Source organism: Pagrus major, chromosome 13, assembly GCF_040436345.1.
Source record: "Pagrus major chromosome 13, Pma_NU_1.0".
NCBI classification, from domain to species: Eukaryota; Metazoa; Chordata; class Actinopteri; order Spariformes; family Sparidae; genus Pagrus; species Pagrus major.
In genome coordinates this window covers 28,659,255-28,681,766 of record NC_133227.1, presented here as the reverse complement: position 1 = coordinate 28,681,766, position 22,512 = coordinate 28,659,255, and the positions used below count along the sequence as shown (strand labels likewise).

Below are 22,512 nucleotides of genomic sequence, written 5' to 3'. Positions count from 1 at the left end.
AATAACTACGTCAAGTCATGTAACTTGCACAAGTGATGTAACTCTTGTCGCTCAATGTAAGTGTGTCTTTACGTACATTAACGTACTTACGTAAGATAACTTGGAAACAGATCAGTCTGGACTTTTTGTCACAACTGGGGGAACTGAGGGAAAGTCCAGTGTATCACCCATCCAACTACCACGACCACCCCTTAACTCAGACTTTACTTGTTCTTTATCAAAAAGTGACACTATAGGCGTAAGTACAGCGTCAAACTTAGCAGTGTAAACTCACTGACCAGACTGCTGTATTTAACGTGTTGGGCGTGAGAACCGGCTGGTTGGAGCACAACATGTTTCTTATTCAGCCTCTACAGGTTCGCTCTAAAATGCTAACACTCCACAGATGCCACTATTAATATACAGTATACTAAACCTTAAGGGAAGGGAACCGGGAGATGGCAAAGAGATAGCACTACATGCTACAATGACTTTTTTAGTTAGATGATGTTTGGTGAGATATCAAGAACATTGTTCATTAATGCAATTTATTTGCTTTCAGGCGAGCTCAAAAGTAAAATGAGACGACAAAGCAAACATCAAACACAACTTAATAAATGTAATAAAACATATTTAATAAGTAAATGTATCACGTTCATCTCTTGGACAGGACTGGGACTACTTAATGGAAAAAGAAAAAAATGCTGTTGGCTTGGATTGATCTTGACCGACAGAACAAAGTGAGCTGCATTTCAATCAGCACTTCACTCAACTGTTATCATCACTCAGAAACAGGATGTTCATCCCCATCCTTCTGTTTAAACAATGATCTTATTCTGTATTCTGGCAGAGCGGAAATCAATCCAGCAATGACTCATTTTAGAGCTGCAGTTATGGCCCCCATTATGTTCATGTTGTATAAAAAAAAGTAAATTATTGATTTTGGAAATCTGTGCACTTCTGTGACTTTCACTGCTGATACACGTTACTGTGATAAACTTGACTCTGTGAGTGGGAATCTATCCTTAAAAAAGTGTTCAAAAAGTAAGTTTAAGTCAGGTATAAAAAGTGATATGTGATGAAAGTCTGCATAGGGAGGGAGGAGGTCGGAAACAAGAGCACGATTTCTGAACAGCAAAGATCTGAAGCCTTTTTCAATTACTTTTTCAAAATAAATTGGTCATCGTGGCGGGATGGATGGATTTACGGACTCATACACGTGTCCTTGGTGCATGGGGCCCAGCCAGCCAGAGCTGTGGGTAGTTGTATTTTGTAATCAAAAAGAACGAAGAGCACTTGTCAGTGCTTGGTCTATGAAAGATTTCTGCAAGTGAAAAGTTTATATCTTTGTTTTTCAGTTTAAATTCCACAGGGGGACTTGAGGAAAAACAAAGAGCTCAGTGCCCACACTGCTAAACGTGGCCAGGAGAGAGTGGAGCTCACTGGTTTAAAGCCTCTCTGGATGAATAAAGGTTAATAGGAAAAAGAAAAAGTGGATAAGAGGGATTTGGCGATTCTTTATCCTGGCCTGTCATCGTCTTTATTCGGCTTCCTGCGGGGATTTGGAGACGGCCACTTTCCTTAGCCATTATTCACATCCGAGGAAGCCAATAGAGAAGAAAGTGGAGAAATATCCAATCCGTCCACCTGTTTAGGTATTCATATATTTATATCTGCCGTCCCTCTGGACTGCAGTTGCCATGTGGCAGTGCGGTAATGAAATTATTTTTCAAATGGAAAATACACAGATGGGCAAAGTGCCAAGTCTATTTCCCTCTTTTTTTCCCTTCCTTCACGTTATTTTTTCTTTCATATGTCTGAATTGTGTAAGCTATGCATGAGAAAATATTCTAGACAGCAGCTTTCCTCCTCACTTCTGTCTGCTGGGTTGTGTGGTGAATTGTATGTTCACTCTCCCAATGTTATCTCCCTCCAATCCCCACCTTTGAAAAAAAGTCGGGCGAGTGTGGCTGGAAGTTGTCAGCTTTATCTGCCTCCCCGGCCTTTTTGATCTCCAACGTATGGGACTTTACTGAACGAGGACGAGTCATGCATAAACACGGGCGGACACAGAGAGATGCCCTCACACACACAAATTCACGCAGGAAAGTCAAAAAGTGTGAGCGAGGCAAAAGCAAACAGGCACTCAAAATAGTCAAAACACATAGCTGGAGATACACACAAACCCCACAGAAACACGCACACATCCATCCATCCATTTCCTGAGAACATATCCTCGAGGTCTGTAAATAATATATGACTGTCCTGCTGTGAAATATATGGACTGTGATAGTTTAATCACTGCATTAGTTCAGTCTTGAAGATGTATTAAATAACAGCACAAACACTAAATCGTTCTCCTTTTTGCCATTGCTTTGCTAACGTTTTAGAATAGAAATGAAGAAAAGAAAGGAGAAAGAAAAGACAGAGAGGAGCCATTGTGTTGTAAATTACATTTAAACCCTGAAGGTTTGAGGTGTTTGACTTTGTGTTCTTGTATTCAAAATGACAACACTATTTTACATTTTGACAAAATCTAGAGGGATGACGCCGGGTTCTGCTTTGATTATTTCATTATTGTTCAATTGTTCAAGCTTTTTAAACTCGACTGAAAAATGCCCATCGCAATTCCTCATGGGCCAAACTGATGTCTTCAATTTCCTGGTTTTGCAAAAAGCAACACTCCAAACCTCAACAGAGAAAAGGCAGCAAATCCTCACATTTATCAAGCAGGGACAATGCAAAAATAGTGGATGATTTTTGACACACTGCACCAAAATTAGCTTGGAAGAGGACCAAGATTCACCCTTCCAAGCAGTCTTAGTTCTTACGTTTGGTCCTCACCTGGGTTTGATTGACAGCATCAACACCAGCTCAGACCATCTGCACTAACTGGGAAAATGCACCAGGGTCTGTTTTAAATGGACCAAAAGTGGGTGGGAAAGCACGGACATAACTGTGGGCTGTACACCGGCAAGTAGCTAAGTGAGTGTGTTTGCGCACAACCCAATCTCCAGAATACATGTTAGTCAAGTAGATTTCTGCAGAACCACAGATAAGTTCAAACTGGACGTTTCTTGATGTTGCAACTGTGTTTGTTTAGGGGTGAATTTCTAATTCTGATTGGTCACAACACTGTGTTTATGCTCTGGTTAGGTTAAAGGCACAAAAAACACTTGGTGAGGGTTAGGAAAACATCATAGTTTGGCCTAAAATAATTGTTTCGGTCGCCATGATCATGGATTGAGATGTTTCGAGTTTGGGTCACCATGGATCTCTGGTCCTCCATGTGGCAGATTTGTTGGCTTGTAATATCGCCACCACCTTCCCCTCCACATCCTGTCGCGACAGGTGGCTAATCTGGCTAATAGCATACAATGTGAACATATGTCACGGCCGGTACTGTGGTTTGCAGAAACATTAACTGCAAACATAATATCCTGGCGACTGGGCTGTTTTGCACCTAAAATACATTCCATATGTATTTTGAATAAACAAAACAGAAATCCGATTTTCTGTCCAAGAAAAAATGCCCCAAAAACGCAATTACGACTGGGGTGGCCAATAGGGAGTGGCTAAACTCACCGCATGCCATCCTGCAAAACCACAGTCCGTTTAGATAAAGGTAACAGATGACTGAGATGAGGTAAAGCTTCAGTGTCTTGGGTGTGTGTGAAGGGATTTTGCGGTGGGATCAATAAGATACACCTGCAAGGGAGATTGTATCATGTATGGCAGAGTGAAAGAAACAGCATCAGAGGCAGCTGAAGACAGCTGCATGTCTCACTGTCAAACATTTTGTCTCTCATCCATAACTGCACTTTAAATAAAGGATGCAGTCAAGACGAACCGCAGAGGACAGACGGAGACATAAAGAGAGTCAGACAGCTTCACAGCATGACAGGCAGCTTCTGCACAGGCAGAAATAGATGGACCTGCTTTCATCTAAAATATACATCTGCCTCAACCTGAGCACTCGGACGTTTTGTCATTGACTCAGAGACTCGAGTTCTTTCTGACGGGACCTCCTGCTGCGTGAAGCACAAAAACAGTGCAGTCCTCCCTGCTAGGCTGGACATAATAGCAGCTCGATCAGTCGATGCTCATATTGATCTTCACAGCAGGTCAAAAAGACAGACGGTGTTTATCTGCATGGAACAAGATGGCAACACTGACAGGAGCACATCAAGCAGGCAGAAGGGAAGACTCTTTTCTCTGAGGGTTCCTCAGAACAAAACAGTTACTCGAACGTCCAGTTCTTCCACTTCTATCCACCACTACAACTTTCACAGGCTGCAAAAGAATAAAGCACGAAGTTTTCAAACTTTTCCAGCCATCGATCAGAACTTGTCACCTTCAAAGAGCTGCCTGCTGCTGCTGGAAATATGTTTGGTGAGAATGCAAAGACTGAATCAAATGGTAAATTACAGGACGGTGGTAATGTGAAAGCTAGGTGAGACGACAGCCAAGGAAGAGACCACTGTTCAAGACGGTGTTTCAGGTGTGAATTGTAGTCCTGACGTATTTTGTTATTTCGTCGATGTTTTCTGTTCCGTCTGGTTTTTTTCTTTTAAAATTGGAAGACAGTTTTGCTTAGTTTGATCCTTGTTAATTCTAACTTCCGTGCACATTTTTCTGATGTTTTAAAAATTGTTTCACAACCGAACTAAATGAAACAAAGCAGTGGAACAATCCTCCCATTAGGAGACAAACTACAGAGCTCTGTAGTCCTCCGGGAGTCCAACACCACTTCAAAGAAACTCTGACCTTCCCTCTTCCTCTGCTCTTCTTCTGCTGTTCTTTATGCATGTCAAAGTATCTTTAGACTCACTAACTGACTCCTATTATCTTACTTCCTCCTTTCCTCTTTGTTTCGTACTTTCTAAGCTCCCTCCCCTTTAATCCATCCTTTCCCTTCTGTCAGTTTTCTCTCTACGATTGATGATTGTTGAGTCTCGTTCCCAGCTCGTCAAACACTGACACTTTGGGTTGGTGGCCGGCCGCACCTACCCAACATTCAAATTTGACCTTCGCAATGACCATCTTCTGCTCTGCTTCTTCTTCACTCTCATCTTCCATCTTATTCGTGGATAAAGGCAGGGCATTAATCAACTAGGTGCAAGATTTTCTTTACTCCAACAAGACTTTTAATCAGGTTCCCAGCAGTCCGAGACGCTGTAATGAAACAGGCGGCTCGAGGGTCCTGTATCATCAAATCCTCTTGAAGTGCTGTTGAGTAAGACTTTTGAGCCTTACCTCATCAACTAACTCACAAAAATGTGCTGTGTAAAGCTTATTTTTTGAAACACAGCCTTCAAAAAGGGAAGGCTGATGTAACCTAGACCATTACCTGGGAAGCATAACACCCAACAGGAAGAGTGTAACCCTGTGAAACTCAGACACCTTTTGAAGTGTAACAACGGAGAGGAGACAAAGTCAGAGAGTGCTGGAGAAGAGTCTCGTCTCTGGAGTCCGGGTCGATGACTTTGATGCGTCTCAGAAAAGAGATGCTCTTCTACTTGGTGTATATATATATATATATATATATGTTTAGATCTTTTTTTAAAAAGTTGCACAAAAGACGGTATTACTTTTCACTTCATTATTCAGGCTCAGTCGTCAGAATTAAAAAAAAAGTTAAGATACCACAAATTTTGCTAATTTGCAGCTGCAGGAAGAGACTGTTAACCACAGTTTACAGTTAATGAGGTCTTCTTGTTAGAACAGCTCAAAATTGTAACGTGAAGACAAAATGCCGCAGAATGTGAGGCTAATTAATAAAAGTATTAAAACACAACTTTTTGTGTTGTAAATGTCATTTTCGAAAGCCTTTAATTTCTAGTGTTGTGGCAGGAAAGCAATTTTCTGCAAAATGCCACAAAAGTCAGAACGAACAACCTGATTAAGACAGGTTAACTGAGAGAGCAGAGAGTGAGTCCATATCTGTTTGATTATCTGGTCACAGGTCATTATGTCGTGAACGGGTAGGAAGGACCTTGCTCAGGGGTATGTCAGCAGTGGTAATTATGTACGGGGAGCGCTGGTGTTTCAGTCTGTCAGGCTCAAACTAATGACTTTCAGTCGACAATCATTTCATCTCTAACATTAGCCACCTGATGCCTCATTAGCAGAGCATTTGTGTTTGTATATGTGAGCTTTGTGAGTCATCAAACACCAACATCACCTCATAAAGACACCGAGTGCAATGAGGACATCTGGCTGTTAACTTGTGAAGCCGAGCCGACTGTGAGCTCGCTTCTTTCATCACCACACTGTCAATATCACACTCAATATTGTAAAGACTGGAGCAGACGGTGTGATGTATGGATCATTACTGAGGTTTAAAAATGCCCAACAAAGTTTGATGCCTTCTTAGATCTAGAACTTGTCGTGACCCCCGTTAGAAACTTTGTGTTAAAAATGTCTGCAGTCAGCCGCTCGAAATCTGACCGGGAGGTAGACCAAACCCTATTAGATAGACTCCCACTCAAACAAAGTAATGTGGACTCATCTGTCATAAGCAATGACAGCACGAGTTACGAGTCTCCATTTTGGAGAAAACAAGAAAGTGGAAGGTAGAGAGAAAGCTGCTGCATCTGACTGAACAAACTTCTGGAAAATAATTGAATTTCTGAGGACCATCAGAATGGATCTCTGAGATGGCAGCTGTTACAGTTACCACTGACTTCAGGATCAATACTTAATCCTGCACACTTGTTGGTCTGGTTCTGCTAGACTTGAGCACACCACTTCTTAAAGCAAATAATGATTCTTTCCATCAAACAATGACCCTGTTTAAACCTGGCATTGCTGTCTGCCCTGAGTGATCTGATCACAAGTGGACAGCTGAACAGGTGTGCCCCCCTTAACAAAAGGTGTCATTTTGAGACTTGTTGAGTGAGGAGAAATTTAACAAACTTGGAGAAATAGCTATGGCACATTCTCAATCATTTGTGCCTCCCTGAAAATTCGGCATTAAATTCAATACATTATGTTGTCTAATACCTTGTAAAAAGTGCCGGTTTGTCACAACATCGCTGTGCTGGCCTGTCTGCTTACATTTCTTAAGAGCATCTTACCGGCCAACCATTAGCAGCTGTTTCAACACACTGTTTCAACTGATTTCACTTCAATTTACACTTATTTCATTTACACATAATATCATTGACATCAAGCGTCAAATTTATACACACAGTAAAGAATAACCATGGAGAACAGCACCAAACTCCCTTCAAAAATTGTTCAATTTGTGAGTTTTTGAGTGAGGAGAAACTTTATGAGACGCTTTTTACAACAAATTCTTAATTATTTGGGCCTTCTTGTAAATTTGGCAAACTTTACCTGTTAAGGTATTTCTTTCTTATTATTTGCATATAAAGCAGTGAAGTGTGATCAGACAACAGGTGGTCACCTGAGAAGCTTGTGGGGACGCATGTTAATGCCAGATGTGAACTGAAGGACTTGGCGCTCTCCACTTGTGACCTGATCACTCAGGACGGTTTGTTAACACCAGGTCCAAAAGGGCCAATTAGTGTTCGAATCGTGGGCTAGCTGTTCAATTGAGAAAATGTCATGTCATCGCTGGTTTTCAGACTAATGGTTTCCGCACACTGCTGATTCTGACATGCTGTTGTTGGATGGACTAGACGACAGTTCGAGACTCCCTGACTTGCTCCCCGGTGGTTTAGCTCTTATCTGACTGGGTATGTTTTTATGGTGGCCGAGGTAATTACAATTCCAGGAAAGACTGCAGACTACATACATTGATATGCAGTGTGCCAGAAGGCGAGGTTCCTCTCCCTGTTGGATTTAATCTTAAGGCGCTCCGTTTGGGGCTGGTATGAGTTTGCATGTACCAGAGGGCAAACGGTCTGCCCTCCAACCAATCACATCAGCAGGTGATTTCACTGACGAGGTTCCCCCGTCTGTTTGAAGGTGTGCTAATCAGTGATGCAGTGAAATCCTAGCATTTTTCTTAGTCCTCAGCACCTGATTGTCCATAGAAGTCACCTTTTTAGGACACAAGACCAAACTGATTTCTATTGATGACACCCCAACAGCTCATTTTTTTCCCTGCCATCTGATGAGTTGGATCTATAGAGGACCTTGATGAGCTGCCCTGATGAAATAAAACTGTGGAAGGCACAAAAGTTCTTTGGATCGGAAAGTTACTTCACCACTGCAAGTAGAAAAAGCTGCTTTCCTGTAACAACCTTCGAGTTGTATTTTTTAATTTGGTGGTGAGGCTGCTACGTTGTTTCCAATTGAAACCTTATACTAGGCAACCAATTAAACACAACATTAACTTGAGTGAAATTCTTGATTTTTCTGTGTTCGTACATTGTTGGAAACATTTGGGATAATGTACACACCTCAACAAAATGTGTAGAAAAGGTCTCGTTTAGACAAATTAAGTGTACCAAAGTCAGTACATGAGGCACAGTAAGGGAAAGCACATACTCGAAATACACAACACATCATGTATTAACTACCAGAACTTGAGGTTTTACAATGTTTCTTTCATTTGTCCAACATGTCAGAGGCCTCTTTCAGCAGAACTCTAATCCAAAAATGCATTATAATATTATAATATTACATAACTAATGCCAATTCATGCCTTGTACATGTCATGACATCGGCGGGAACAATAAGTCTGTTGGTGGGTGGAAAAGCAGAGGTGGGTTAAGTAAACAACTGAGCACCAACCTCCTGCCGTGAAACAATTACCATCGGTTGGCAAAAAGTCAACTAACTAATGCAAATAAGATTCTAATAAATGCAAAATACATCCTTGGGAACAAAACACATGAAACTTCCTGCTTAAAAGTTAATTTTTTAAGATTCAAACAACCCCATAATCTCCCATCCCACCATCCTATTTGAGTCCAGACCTTATGAATACGAAAATCAAATATAGTAAAGATTTTAAAACATTTTTGGGCCAGCATGGAACAATGGGCTGCTATGAAATCAAGAAGCCCTATTTGGATATTGTATAACAATAAGGGTCACAGTAGATGCCTCAGTGGAAAGAACACAGCGGTCAGTCAGGGTCCTTTTTTACATACAAATGCTTACGCTGTGAAAAAAAAGGAGATTTTAAAAGGGTACTGACAGATGGACCTCCATTCCCCGAGCCCCCACACAACCCTATACCACAGATTACTAGAATAAAAACAAGGATGTGGAAGTAAAAATACTTTTCATTAGAACTAGTATAAGTTTTCACTCTCTGCTTTTGAAGAGATCTGATTATGTGACTGGTCCATTATAGTTTTACAACTGATGAAGACATATTTTCATACTTTAAAAATCTGGAATATGTGACTGTCTAGTGATGTTATGATGTGAAGTTATGTGTCTGCTTTCAACATATTTCACTTTTTAATGAGCGAAGAGAGAAATCATTGGAATGAATCATTAGAACATATTTTCTAGTGAATAAAGCTTTGCTAATTTAATTTTGGTAATAATGGTGCCCCGTAGGAGGTTTATTTTCATGTATGGAAATTTTTCAACTTAAACTTCTTGTAAGAAATGAGAGTCCAGTTCCCCATCAGCCTCGTTACTATGACACACTGCAGGAGAAAATGTACCAATCTTCATTTAGTTTATTTCAATCTGTTCTTCATTAAATCCCCCCCATGAATGGTCGTTCTTGGCTATCAAACAGCAGGACTAAAATTAAATATTTTCACAGAAACATTCAAATATCTTTCAGCCGGCGAGTTGTCAGAGCATTCTTTCCCACTTCCGTATGTTTTCTGTGCTTTTTATCGCCTCTTGTTTTTTGTAATTATGCATTTTGTTTGACGCCTTGCAGCAAGCTAATTTTCCCATTAGGGACTATAAAATCTTGAAGTTGAGCTTTATTAGTCATCCCCTGAGCGCAGAATTCATGAAGTTAGCAGACTCTGCCTCAAATGTAATTAGTGTCTTCGACTGTAACTCTATTTCACACTTTGGAAATGCACTGCATGCCTTTTGTCCCGCTCTCATTATTCCTTTCATTTTGCTACGATGAATTGCATGTGAACTGTGAAAACAGCCTGCCGGTCGACTTTGTTTTCCCTCTGTCTGTCTTTCCTCTTCGCTCTTTCTTCCATCTCTCTCTCTCTCTGTTGACCTTTCAGTAAAGGCTGCTGAAGGTACTGAGGTTTAATTGTCCCCAATGAGAGCCAGTAACTCCGATCTCATCAACAGCAATGAGATTTAATGCCGCCAGCAGCCGATCCTGTATTCTGTCGGCTCGTGGGCGAGAATGGGCTGTTTGGATGCAACTCGGGACTAATTCATGGGGGAAGGAGCTGGACTTGAATGAGGAACACACTTTTAGAGGCTTGACCCTGGCTGGTCGTCTATTTTTAAATCTGGCTCACTTTAAAAAAGGGGCACTGTGAAGTCTGGGAGAAGAGATTCACACTCAGAATTCTAATATCTACAATATGAATGAGGTAATAATGCAAACTCTCTCATAACTGAGTAAACAAGCTGTTCTCAGAGGAAAATAAAGTCCCCAGAACAGTGTGTGAAGCTAGAAAGAAAATTGTTTTGTCCTTTAAGGTCAGTTGGTTTATTCAGATAATTCAGTAGTGAAAATGAGTTTATTGAGTTTGTTTAGGCATAAAAAAAAAATAAAAAATTCTCTTCTGATTAAAATTTCTTCCCCGGAACTACATAATGCTACTTTAATTTGTTCTCACAGACAAAAATCACACTTTTTTTTAATCACCTGTGTCTTTATAAGCCAGAATACATGTTGGCAAAGTACGTTTAAAGTACTGCAAAACCACAGATAAGTTAAAACTCTACGTTTCTTTAGGTTCAATTTTCTATTTCTCTCTTGTCACAATGATGTGCTTACACTCAAAAACCACTTGGGTATGGTTAGAAAAAGATTATGGTTTGGCCTAAGATGCCTGTTTTGTTCGTACAAACACGACTGGAAATTTGGTTTGACATACTGAGCGTCAGCATCATAAATATCACAATATATTAATATCATAGCCTGAGAACCGGTGATGAAATGCTAAACTGGGGTTATACTGTAGTCAAAAGCAATCATCATCACCATCATCAGCTGCCTCTTCTCCTCCTCCTCCTCCCTCCTCTTCATCTTGTCTTTGTTTGACTTCTTTCCCCCGCCCTTCTGCTCCATGAGTGAAACCGTGCAAAAGCTTATCAATGTTGCTCGGAGGAAGGCAGGCCGCAATCAGAGGGAAAATTACTGCTTTTTTCTCTCGTCACCGACAAGCTGCTAAGATGTTTATCTACTGAGAGAGTCTTTAAACGCGTTCTGACTCAACTGCCGCCCGCGAAGGGAAAATGGCCTCATATTGTTGCTTGTTCTTTTTCATCCCTGTGCACAAAAATAGAAATAATTGCGACAGATTTTCATGAGAAAACCGGTCGGACTGACAGAGTTGAAGAGTTTAAAGCCAAACATTCGGGAAAAAAGCAGCCAATACCTGCAATATATACATCATATTATCTATGAGCCAAGTCTGTGTCATCACTGAAATCTTTCTTTTATCTCAGGGTCTTCTCTGAACTGGTGTGTTTTAATTTTATTTTGTTTTTATTGAGTTTATTTTAACATCTTAATACACACGTCTTCTATATGCCTGTTTACCCCGTGTCATTAATGTCTGCCTGTGAGGCACCTTGTACCTCTGGTATTGTTTATTATTATTATATTATATATTATATCATCCTAAGAAATGACTTCAGATGACAGATGGTAGCAGTTACATTACATATCTATTTTTTATTAAGATTTCATTTCATATTGAGCTTAAATCTGATTTTCCTCCTGTATTTAAAGATTCAAAGCCAGTCTGTAGGTCTCACATGTGAATGGGACTGTCCATGTAGCATAACTGTTGTTTTCCTTCAGTCTCAAGCATCTTCCAGGAGGCTGGGACTCCCAACTTTAGCTGTGATGCAGCATGTAATCTGCAAAGTTATTTGTAACTAAAGGTATCAAATAATCAATCATAAAAAATGCAAATTTTTGCAAAAATGCAGTGGAGTACCTCATAAGTGTACTCTAGTGCAGTACATGAGTAAATGTACTACATTCCATCACTGCTTTTAGCTAACAAACCCACAATGTGTTGCATTTGTTGTATGCTAAAATCACAGCCGTACGACACTACACTTGTCAGCGATCACTCTAAATGATGACGACTCAGAAGTGTCCTGATTATCAGTTTTCTGCTCGCTATAGAGAAAAACTTCTGAGCGTTCATTTGGAGAAAGGACTTTCAGGAGTAACTGTGGAGAGAAGGAAAAACAAACAATGCTAATAATTTGCTTCAAGGACGTCTTAAACAGTCACACTCAGAGGTTAATCGAAAATGACATCATCATTTTAAAGCTGACTGAAGACGCTGAGCTGCCACTGCACACAGCTGTGTGTGTGTGTGTGTGTGTGAGTGTGTGTGTGTGAGTGTGTGGTCTGTGAGAGAAACACAGACAGACAGAGTTGTGTGTGTGTTTGTCTCTGAGCCATAAATAAAGGTGGCTGTCCTCTCTCAGATTACAGGAGGAGGTAAACATCTGAGCTGCTCTGAGGTCAGCTCCTGTCCTCACCGCTTATATTCAGAACCATTTCAAAGCCTCTGCCGTTTTATCAGAGTACGGGTCGTCACGTGAAGGAGAGGTGGGTGGTTCAAGTCCTGTTTTAAACACACTCTACCCTCCAACATTGGGCAGAAGGCTGCCGGGACAGAGACCATTGTTTTAAGCAGCATTTCAACATTTGTAGGCAGGAAACTACTGATTATTTTTTGTTACGACCACAGAGGACATATGGACATTTTTGATGAGATGTTGGGGACATTTCCAGTCATGTTTGTGGCAAGAAAACCGGATATTTTTGATGGGACGTCAGCACGTTATTCCACAGTGTTTGTGCCAACAAAACTGGAAACTTTTGATGAGACGTTGGGAAAACTTCCAGTCATATTTTTGGCAAGAAAACCGGACATTATCGATGAGATGTCAGGGCAATTTTCAGCCACATTCGTAGTGACAGAAGGCCAAAATATAACAAACTTTTCATAACTCGAACTAACTGGCTTGTTTTTATATGCACAGTAAAAATGTTTCTCTTTGGTTGAGCCAACCCTTGAACCAACTTGAATGCCGAGCATATTGAGAATTCCCAGGTCGAAACACAACCTCAAATATTCAGTTTTCCGCATCGAGTCTAAAAATGACAGCGGCTCCCTCTTCAGATTCACACACATTACGTTGACCTTGCCAAATTTCCTGCTGAAATCTGTATTCAGCAAACCGGCGAACATGAATAAACAACATCCGACAGCGAGCTTTTGGGGAGTTGGTGAGTGCTGATAGTTTGGCTGCGGATGGGAAGGTCAAGCTCCCCCCCCCGCTGGGCCCGCAGAGGCAGAGCTGTTGGCACCGCCGGCCCCGCTTTGGCTCCTCCTGGGACTCGGGGGAGGGAGGAGGCTCTCGGTTCAACGGCCCAGTGTGGAGCTGCTGCAAACCTCCTCCTGCAGGCTTCAGCTCCGTCTCCCAGGAGCACTGAGCCGTATCACCCAGTCACAACAGTTCACCTCACTTCACTTTAAGTACAGGCTCCAGTGGGGATAGCAGGTACAGAAAGATGGAGAGTATTTTATGTTTTTTTTTTTTTTTTATCCCTCCCTCGCCTTCATTAATCTCTCAGAGTCAGCAGAACCGTCCCTGGTTGTGTGTCCTGTAATAGTTTAAAAGTGGTCTGCAGTAACAAAGTTAACTCCTATCTGTCGCTGTAATGGCACTTTGTAAGTGAACTGCTACAAAGAGCTTTAAATATGTACTGTTGATACATTATGAATGTAGGAAAGTACTCGGAAAGTTTAAAACATATTTTAAATTAAACTATATAAAACTGCCCTCCGGTAGGTCAGCGTTTGCTTATTTCTTTATTATCGTGCCGAAATGAGCCTGATTTCCAATTCTAATTTGATCCATAATCTAAAACATTTATAAGCACTCTTGGTATTTGATTATCAAGGCTAAAAGCATCTAAATATATAATACATGCCAAAGGAAAGTGCTTTCTTTCCATATTTGTGTGTTCGGATCAGTTCAGCTTCAGGCGAAACGTTCGGCTGGTCGCAGCTGCCGTGTTTGATTACAGATCTGCGGTGCTGCTTCGTCTCGTATTTGTTCTGTACGTTGGTGCTTTTATTGTCAAGTTTGACAGTTTTGAGAGTTTATGACTTTAAATAAACACGTACATCCGTCAATGTGTTTGTTCAACCATCACTTGTCTTATGCCAACTCTCACTTTTGACGCCAGTAATTTTCGGTTCCCATACATCAGAATGTTGTTGACAACTGTTTTGATAATTGTATAATGGTTTAAGTCATTTTTATAATTAAAACTGTCAAACGTTTGCTGGTTCCAGCCTCTGAAATGTGAGGATTTACAGCGTTTCTTTGTCTTTTAAGACAACAGTTGAAGAGCTGTTTGGGTTTTGGATCGTTGGTTTGACAAAAGAAGCAATTTGAAGATGTCACAAAATTACTCGTGAATATAATTAGAAAATGAATCAATAATGAATATAAATGTTAGTTATCCATTTGAAAACTGGTGCTGCTGCTCCTCAAAGGGCTGTGGATCAGACTGATGTCCTCATCAGAAAAAATGACAAAATGAAAGCAGCTTATTACAACCTGTCTTTCTGTTTGTTGTTAGGCTGCGACCTCTAGCGACTGTAGTGATTATGAGAAGTATATACAGAGTGAAAGGTGTGTAAAGGGAGGAAGGTTGGGGATGGATGAGTCAAACAAGAACAGGACTTTCATTTCAAGACACTGCTGCTTGTGTCCAAAACAGAAGTCAAGGTTGAGTTTTGTTTTCACGAGGAAGCAGATCATGATAAAGTGGAACTAACCATGACCCTTCTGTATTTTATAATCCTGGTTTGACTCAAATGTTAACAGCAGTGAACTCCTCACCATTACATCGGCTCCCTCCTCCCTCCAGGCTGCTTTTTCTGGCCTGCTTCACCGGAGTGGAAGGACCCGGAAGAGAGAGCAGCCGATACATCACTCGCCTCCCTCCGCCAACCTCCCTCCTCTTTGTACTCATTACCACACAGACTCTGGACCTCCATGTACATGAGGTGCAGCCACTTTAATCTGTCTCAATCTGAGAGCCCTCGGCTGTCTCTGCTGCCACAACGAGCCTATTTAACATGATGGGGGAGCTGGAAGATCCGTCGGATGAGCTGTAGATCTCTGGAGACGGAGGCGAGGGTGAACACACTCACACACACACACACACACATCTACATCTACACACTACTGCCAAGCACACAGATGAAAGTCAGATGGTCTTTATGATTGAAGCTACTGATTTTTATAAACAAACGCATCATTATATCCCACAGACGCTGCTGAAAACCTGCAGACCTTTCAGAAGAAGGCAGTGCTGGAAGACCTCTTTCATCATATAACTTATTTCCATGCATTGGTTTGCTTGGATGTTGCATTTTCTAGCAAGAACAACAAAAACAGCAATCACACCACTGTGGGAACAACCGACCAAAGATCAGCAGGGACACCAGCTGTACTGACACTCGTGTTGTGACGGCTTAATAATAAAATGAGAACAGGGTGGCTGCTCCTAATTAAGCGTAGTCCTAATAAGGAGCATTTTAACCCTTCATTTTTAAATTAATGGGGAATTCAATTAACTTTTAATGACTTTTTTCTGCCCCGAGTTCTCTCAGTTTCTGACCCCGGCTGTGGCAACCGGCTCTTCATCTCACTGCTATTTGCTTCAGCCTTCAGGTCTTCACTTAATTTAAGAGATAAATGTTTAGTACCACTCTGCCATATGCGAGAGCCGCTCTATGTGGGTGTCGAGGAAAGTCAAATAACGTCATTACACTGTTATTTATCATTTCGAAGAAGTTGAAGTGTTTTTTAATTAAGCAACAGAATTTCAAATTAAGGTCTTAACCTGCATTAACGTCATGCAGTTACAGTCTTATTAGCAAAATAAGCAAAATAGAAAAACTTAATAAACACACCCACATATCTGCAGTATGTATCTGCAGTATGTATCTGCAGTATGTATTTACCTTTGATCAACAAGGCCACAACAACTTAAACATAAAAAAAAAAACACCTAATCTAAAGATCTCAAAAAGTTGCCTGCCAACTGTTTTTGGCGAGAAAACAAAAAGGACACAAACACTTCTGGAGTTCTGGGCAGACCACAAATAGTAAATGTTGAATGGACTTCACAACACTACTCACATTCACCCACCCACACACACACACACACATTTAGCAGATGCTGCCATGCCAGGTGTTGACCTGCTCATCAGGAGCAATTTGGGGTTTAGTATCTTGCCCAAGGATACTTCACCGATCCGGCGTTTGACCCGCCGTCCCTCCAATCAGTGGATGACCCAGTCTACTGTCCAATTAATAGTCTCAGTCCTGTGACCTAGGTGTCCTCTGTACTGACACCTAGGTCGCTACGGCAACAATCCATCCAGATAGATTACTGATGTCTGGACACAACAATCAGATTTGATCGCTTAAAAGAAACAGAATGGACACACTTAACATGATAACCCTCATCCCCAAAACTAATCGAACAGATTCATTTGCTCTGAATTTGACTTAAGACAACTAAAAGTGAGAATTATCAGCTTAACGAGCAAAAGAATCCATATTTCAAGCTTAGATGCAATTATACAATTCCTCTTGCATGTTAAAACCATCTGTTACATTCAGGCTCCGTCCTCACTGAGGCACATACGGTCTATAATTCAGATCAGATTTAATTATACATCTCCTTTTACATGTTCAAACCATCTGTTACATTCAGGATTCTGTCCTCATTCGTGCAAATATCCAAAGAAACCTTCTGCAAACTGTCAAATGATATGTCCACAGTCATTCAGTCACACGTGTGTTCATCTGTGTGCGAGTCAGAGGATTCACATATGGACATTCAGTCATGTGCGCGAAAAAAAGTGTTTTTTTCGGAGGAATGAGGCAATTGCACAAACATATCGCGCACACTCGCCTGGTCTGAATCAATCCTTTCACCACGAGCCACACGCACGTGAGTCAGGTGCATATTTATATTTGTGCATGTGTGTGTAAATGTATCCTCCTTACAGTGCATGAGTCTGTGCACACACACTCCCATCAAACAGAAAGAATTAGCATTAACAAGCACACAGTGTATTTGCACGGGTGCTTGTTTGTGCGCTCCTGTGTGTGTGTGTGTGTGTGTGTGTGTGTGTGTGTGTGTGTGTGTGTATGTGTGCAGCACGGCACTCACAGTGAGTCACGCACCGTATATCAACTGATAAGCTGTTGACCCATGCTAATGCAGGTTTTTCCGAAGAGCCATTTGCGGAGCAGGGAGCTCTCAAGTCGGACTTGACACACATTTTCATAATAGCTTAAAATACAAGTGGAGAGCACGGCCTCGGCCTCGGATGGAAGGAAATGCCACGCGGTAAAATGTGAGCGCACGTCTGTCTCTGGTCTGATAACCTGCTGCTGCATGAAGAGCATCTGATCATTTCACACACTGCAGGGATCCTTCAGAGACGACTCAGGTATGCTAACGTATAACTTTAGCCCACAATGGCAACAGTAAGGTAATGCTAAATATGCAACACAGCTACTCCCCGACACTGTGTCCGACCATAGTGAGGCAACAGACTGCTGAATTTTATGGTGGCTGCCCTAAAACCAAACAAGTCGCAGTCAACAACCACTGTCCAAGCTAAATGTGAGCAGAAGGCTGAATGAGATGTGATAAAAAAACACTGGAAGACCATCTTAAAAAAAGGAAGATAAAAACACGGCGCTGATACTCCACAGTATGTAAAAAGCCTGAACACTGTTTCTGCTCGGCTGCAGAGGTCAGAGAGACTTACTGTTCTGCTGAAGGACGGTTAAGCCGGATGGATGAGTGCCAACGTGAAACTACAACATTAATATTTGACAAACTCTTGAAATCTTGAGCGGATGCACACGCTCTGCAGCTTTGTACACTTTTTACACCCACATAAAAAACACTTTTTATTACGCAGGTAGAAGAATCACATCCACCGACACCCACAAACACCACTGTCTCTAATGTCCATATTCATTGCTCACACTTCGTTTCTGTAATTGCACTTGATGTAAATATTTTATCTCTTCATACCTCCAGACTCCCCCACCCTCCAACCTGCTTCCTCCACCTCCTACAAGGGAAAACTTCTTCACTTGAGCTGGGACTCCGAATCTCTAGATGAAGCGACGCAGCAGCCTAACCTGTTAACATGGATGCCAAAATAAAAAGCAAGACATGCTCAGGCGCTGCTCACGCATCTAGTGAGCCTGTAAAATGTGTCTGCTGCATGACCACCTTTAAACACGTGGTGCACAGGTTTGGATCCACAGAGCCAGCGTTCTGCATGTGTCACTTCTTACTTTTTCTTTTCTTTACTTTTAATTTCTTCCTCTTCAAACTTACCCACCACACGTCAGATCTTTTATTTATTCTATAATCTGCAGGACACGTTAAAAACATTCGAGCAACTCGCTGTGCAGCATTCTGTCAGAACATACAGCTCAGCATCTAAGAAACTGCTCTCTGATTTATGTAGATCTCATATTAAAGTCCCGCTGTGAAGCAGACCTCATGTATTATTCACAGCAGCTGCCGCGTGTGTGTGTGCGTGTGTGTTCGTATCGTGTGCTGTATAAATGTGCGTGTTGTACTCTGTATCTGACTCATCACAGGCACACTGGATTACTACGCAGAGACAGAGAGAGACAGCAGATAGGTGAAGACAGACAGGACGGTGAAAGTAAAACTGGGCTGTGCAGACAGTCAGAGCTCCTCTCACAGGGTTCTGGAAAGACGTGGATGGAGAGTGTAATCATTTAATCATGAACACAAGATCTTTATTATCATTCGCATACTTTAACCTAATAATCCGTGCTATTTTTATAGAAGTACGTAAATGCCTGTTTTGCTTTTTTTTATTGCTGATTAAACTGAGTGTATCTTCACTTCATAAAACCTCGAACACCTGAGGCCAGAAAGTGATATTTGTCTAAAACAGCGGGCAGCGCTCCAGTACCGACTATTTAGTATGCCAGAAAAGATTTAGCGTGTCCCAACACGTAGTCTGTTAAATCCAGTATGCCAAAAAAACAGCAGTATGTCGTCCTGCACCCGGTCACATTTTTGCTGTATGCAAGCCAGCATGCTTTCCTGGCTCTTTTTGACCCACAATCCTCTGCTCAGTGAAAGATACGTCACATGACAGAGCCACAGAGACAGCACAGATGGAAGACAGACTCATATTTTCTCGCTACAGACTGCAGAGTTTGTCAGCAGGATTACATAAAAAAAAAACAAAAAAAAAAAACAGATTTCCAGGAAACTTGGATGGAGGGTGGGTCTTGGACCAGAATAGACACCATTAACTTTGGGTGTGGATCTGAATAAAGTGACGCATCCAGGAATTTTTATTTGGGACATTTTCATTAATTTCTCAGGGAATAATGCATATTTAGGCGTATTTAACGTGGCTGGTATCTATGAGGGAGTACAAAAGAGAGCTGTCGGACCTTCATGGAGGTATGCACTCTACTGAGAGCCATTCTAGCCTTTACTGACACTGATCAGCCACAACATTAAAGTTCCCCTTGTGCAGTCATAAGACCTCTGTGGGACATTTGTAGTGGATCTCTTGGTCCTGTATGGCGGGGTATGGGGCCTCAATGGATCAGAATTGTTCTGACACTTCCAACAGATGCTCATCAGATTGGGATGTGGGGAACTGACACCTTGAACTCGTTGTTGTGTTCCTCAGTCCATTCCTAAGCAGCGTTTGCAGCCATTGGCGAGCGCCATTGCCATGAGCGGGTGTACTTGGTCTACAACAGCATTTGAATGGGTGGTGCACGTCAAGTTACAAGATGATAAACGTTATTCGCATCACCTTTCTGTGGTTTTAATGTTGTGGCTGATTGGTGTATACGGATGGGAGGATGAGTCGGTCAGGAAGAGTGCAAGCAGTAGGAAACTAAAAGGCCTTCAACATCAAATGAAAAGAAGACGCTGAAGGCACAAATAGAAGGCACAACTAAGCATCAACAAATTCAAAACAATATATATATATATATATATCCATGTATTCTGTGATCCTTAGTTCAGATACTTCATACCTTTGCTTCTCAGCTCTGAGCATTTGTTTTGTTTTGATGTACAGTAGCAGCAGCTGGTGTAGCTCAGAGAGGAGGAGCGTGACGGCTTCAGAGTGAAGCTTTATCCTTCAGTTCTGGTTCACTTAGACTAAATACACCCCAGATGGAAAGAAGAGACATGTTTGTTTAGGTTTTTTTTTTTCATTTACTAGACAGGGATGAACAGCAAAGGAGGAGCAAAGGAAAAAAGGAATATAGCTGGAAACACTGATGATTATAAATGAAGTAAAGGTTGATCGATAAAGGGACAAGCAGAGCATCGAGCCAGCTAGGCCACTTCACTGTAATGTACCGAGGTCCACGTGTCCCTGCAGTGTTGATATCCCTCACATCCACGGGTCACATCATATACTTGAGAACCAGAGAGACTTTTTTTCCTTTCATTAAGTACATACTGTATTTTTAAAAGTGACTCTTTGGAGTCCAGAGGAGTGACGTTAGATGTCAGGATCTGTGCCAGTAACAGCTGCACACACCTCAAATCCACAGGAAACCACACACTTAATGACCTACAATATGCTGCCTAAAAGGACCATGAAATTTGTAGATTATTAGACAGTAACAATGACTTTTTTCTCATGATTCACATCCCAAATTGACAATCCAGTCAACCACAATATAACTACAGAACCAAACCGAACACTTGACCTCATTACCAACAAAGTGTGTAAAACACAGATCGCCATGAAGAAAATGGAAGCGAACGTTCACACATGAAATCAAAAAGCATAAGGCGACAAGAAGACCGAACTTTATTATAGATGTCATCAATGGATCTTGAAGAAAACACACGAGAGGTATTTCACCGTGAGCTGGAAATGTAACCCGGTGGCGGGAGCATTAAAGATAGAGGGTCACCGTTTAACATTTAATGAATTACTGTTGAGAAATGAGTGGTGCAACTCAAATATTCATCACAGAAGGATTCATGTCTCTGCACTTCATGCTGGTTGAACTAATCCCTCCCTTGAAAATGGGACTTAAACGACTTCCACTTCATGCAGCTTCAATCCTTTTGTCTTCAATGACAACTCCAATTCATCAGCGCCAACACACATACACACACAAACTCATATGCAAGACAGCCCTGAGGCAAATAAAAGGGCAAAAGTTGACTTACCATGGTGAAGTTCATGACCTTGAGGATCCAGATAGTTAGTGCCAAGTTGATCAGGATCAGGATCATCAGCAGCAGGACGAAGAAGTAAAGGCAGCGTTTCCTCCAGCCGTATATTCCCACTTTGTACACTTGTGGTTTCTCTGAACTCTGGACATTGTTCCTATGAGTGCACTGTTCTTGGGTCATCTGAGAGGAGACGGAGAGAGAAAAGGAAGAAATGATTATGGCTGAGGGCAAAATCTGGACCTCTGTGGTGATTACTGAGACAAAGACTCAATCAAACTTGACCACTGAGACGTTCAACAATCGTTAAAACTTTTAAAATCTCCAACAAAAAACTCAGAAAAAGTTTTGCTACCGTCATGTTTTTTGTCTCTCCTGGAAGCAAAAGAAAAAATGATTATCCAGCCCAGGAGAAATGATCAGATTAAGCGTTTACATGGTTATTATGTGCTAATATTTTCTGTTGAATGTATAATTGAAGATGTAATTTGTAAAATACAGCAAGAATTTGAAGGTAGTTCCAAAAACATCTCACCAGAGTAAACGACAACTGCTTCTCTTTGCCAGCCATCCATGGCTGTAGTTAGCTACCGTTAAGTAATTAGCTCATGGCTTAGCTAGCCGTGGAGCCAGTGGCCTTAGAGTTTGTCTGGACTGGGACCTCAGATCACAACGGGGTGTCAACATGGGCGACTGGGCCCAGCTCAGCCTGACATGAGAGTGAACACTGCTGGTAACCGAACTGGGACTGAACACAGCTTCCAAGACCGATGAAGGTTTGACAACAGGGGATACACTACAGAGGTGATTTACAGCAACTCTAAGCAAGACTTTGATTCAGAGATGACAAGACACGGCAGGCGGGGACAGGAGAGGCATGCACACCTGGAATATCTTCCCATTTTACTCGGTGAATTAAGGATTTATTTCGACCAAACCAGAGGAAATAATGGAAAAAAAAACAAGACTGAATTTAACTTGAATTCAGAGGGTGTATGGATGTATTTTTCTGTTTGGTAAGGAAAATAAAAGTAAGACTAACATTTCTTGACATTATGTGAGTTTATTTTTTTGTTAATTTATTACACTAACTACAGAGGCTGTTGGCACAAAGTGGTATTATGAGAAAGGATCGGCTAGCTGGTTAG

The 22,512-nt window shown here is 41.5% G+C and overlaps 1 protein-coding gene across 3 annotated transcripts in view; it reads right to left on the bottom strand.

The window, feature by feature from the left end:
* The window catches only part of sgcd (sarcoglycan, delta (dystrophin-associated glycoprotein)), a 255,670-nt gene that overhangs the window by 83,293 nt on the left and 149,865 nt on the right, over nt 1–22,512 (bottom strand). For all 3 annotated transcript variants that reach the window (XM_073480088.1, XM_073480087.1, XM_073480086.1), the window contains one exon: nt 21,362–21,547. In XM_073480088.1, the coding sequence (XP_073336189.1) occupies nt 21,362–21,547 (186 nt within the window). The remainder of the gene's footprint in view (nt 1–21,361; nt 21,548–22,512) is intronic.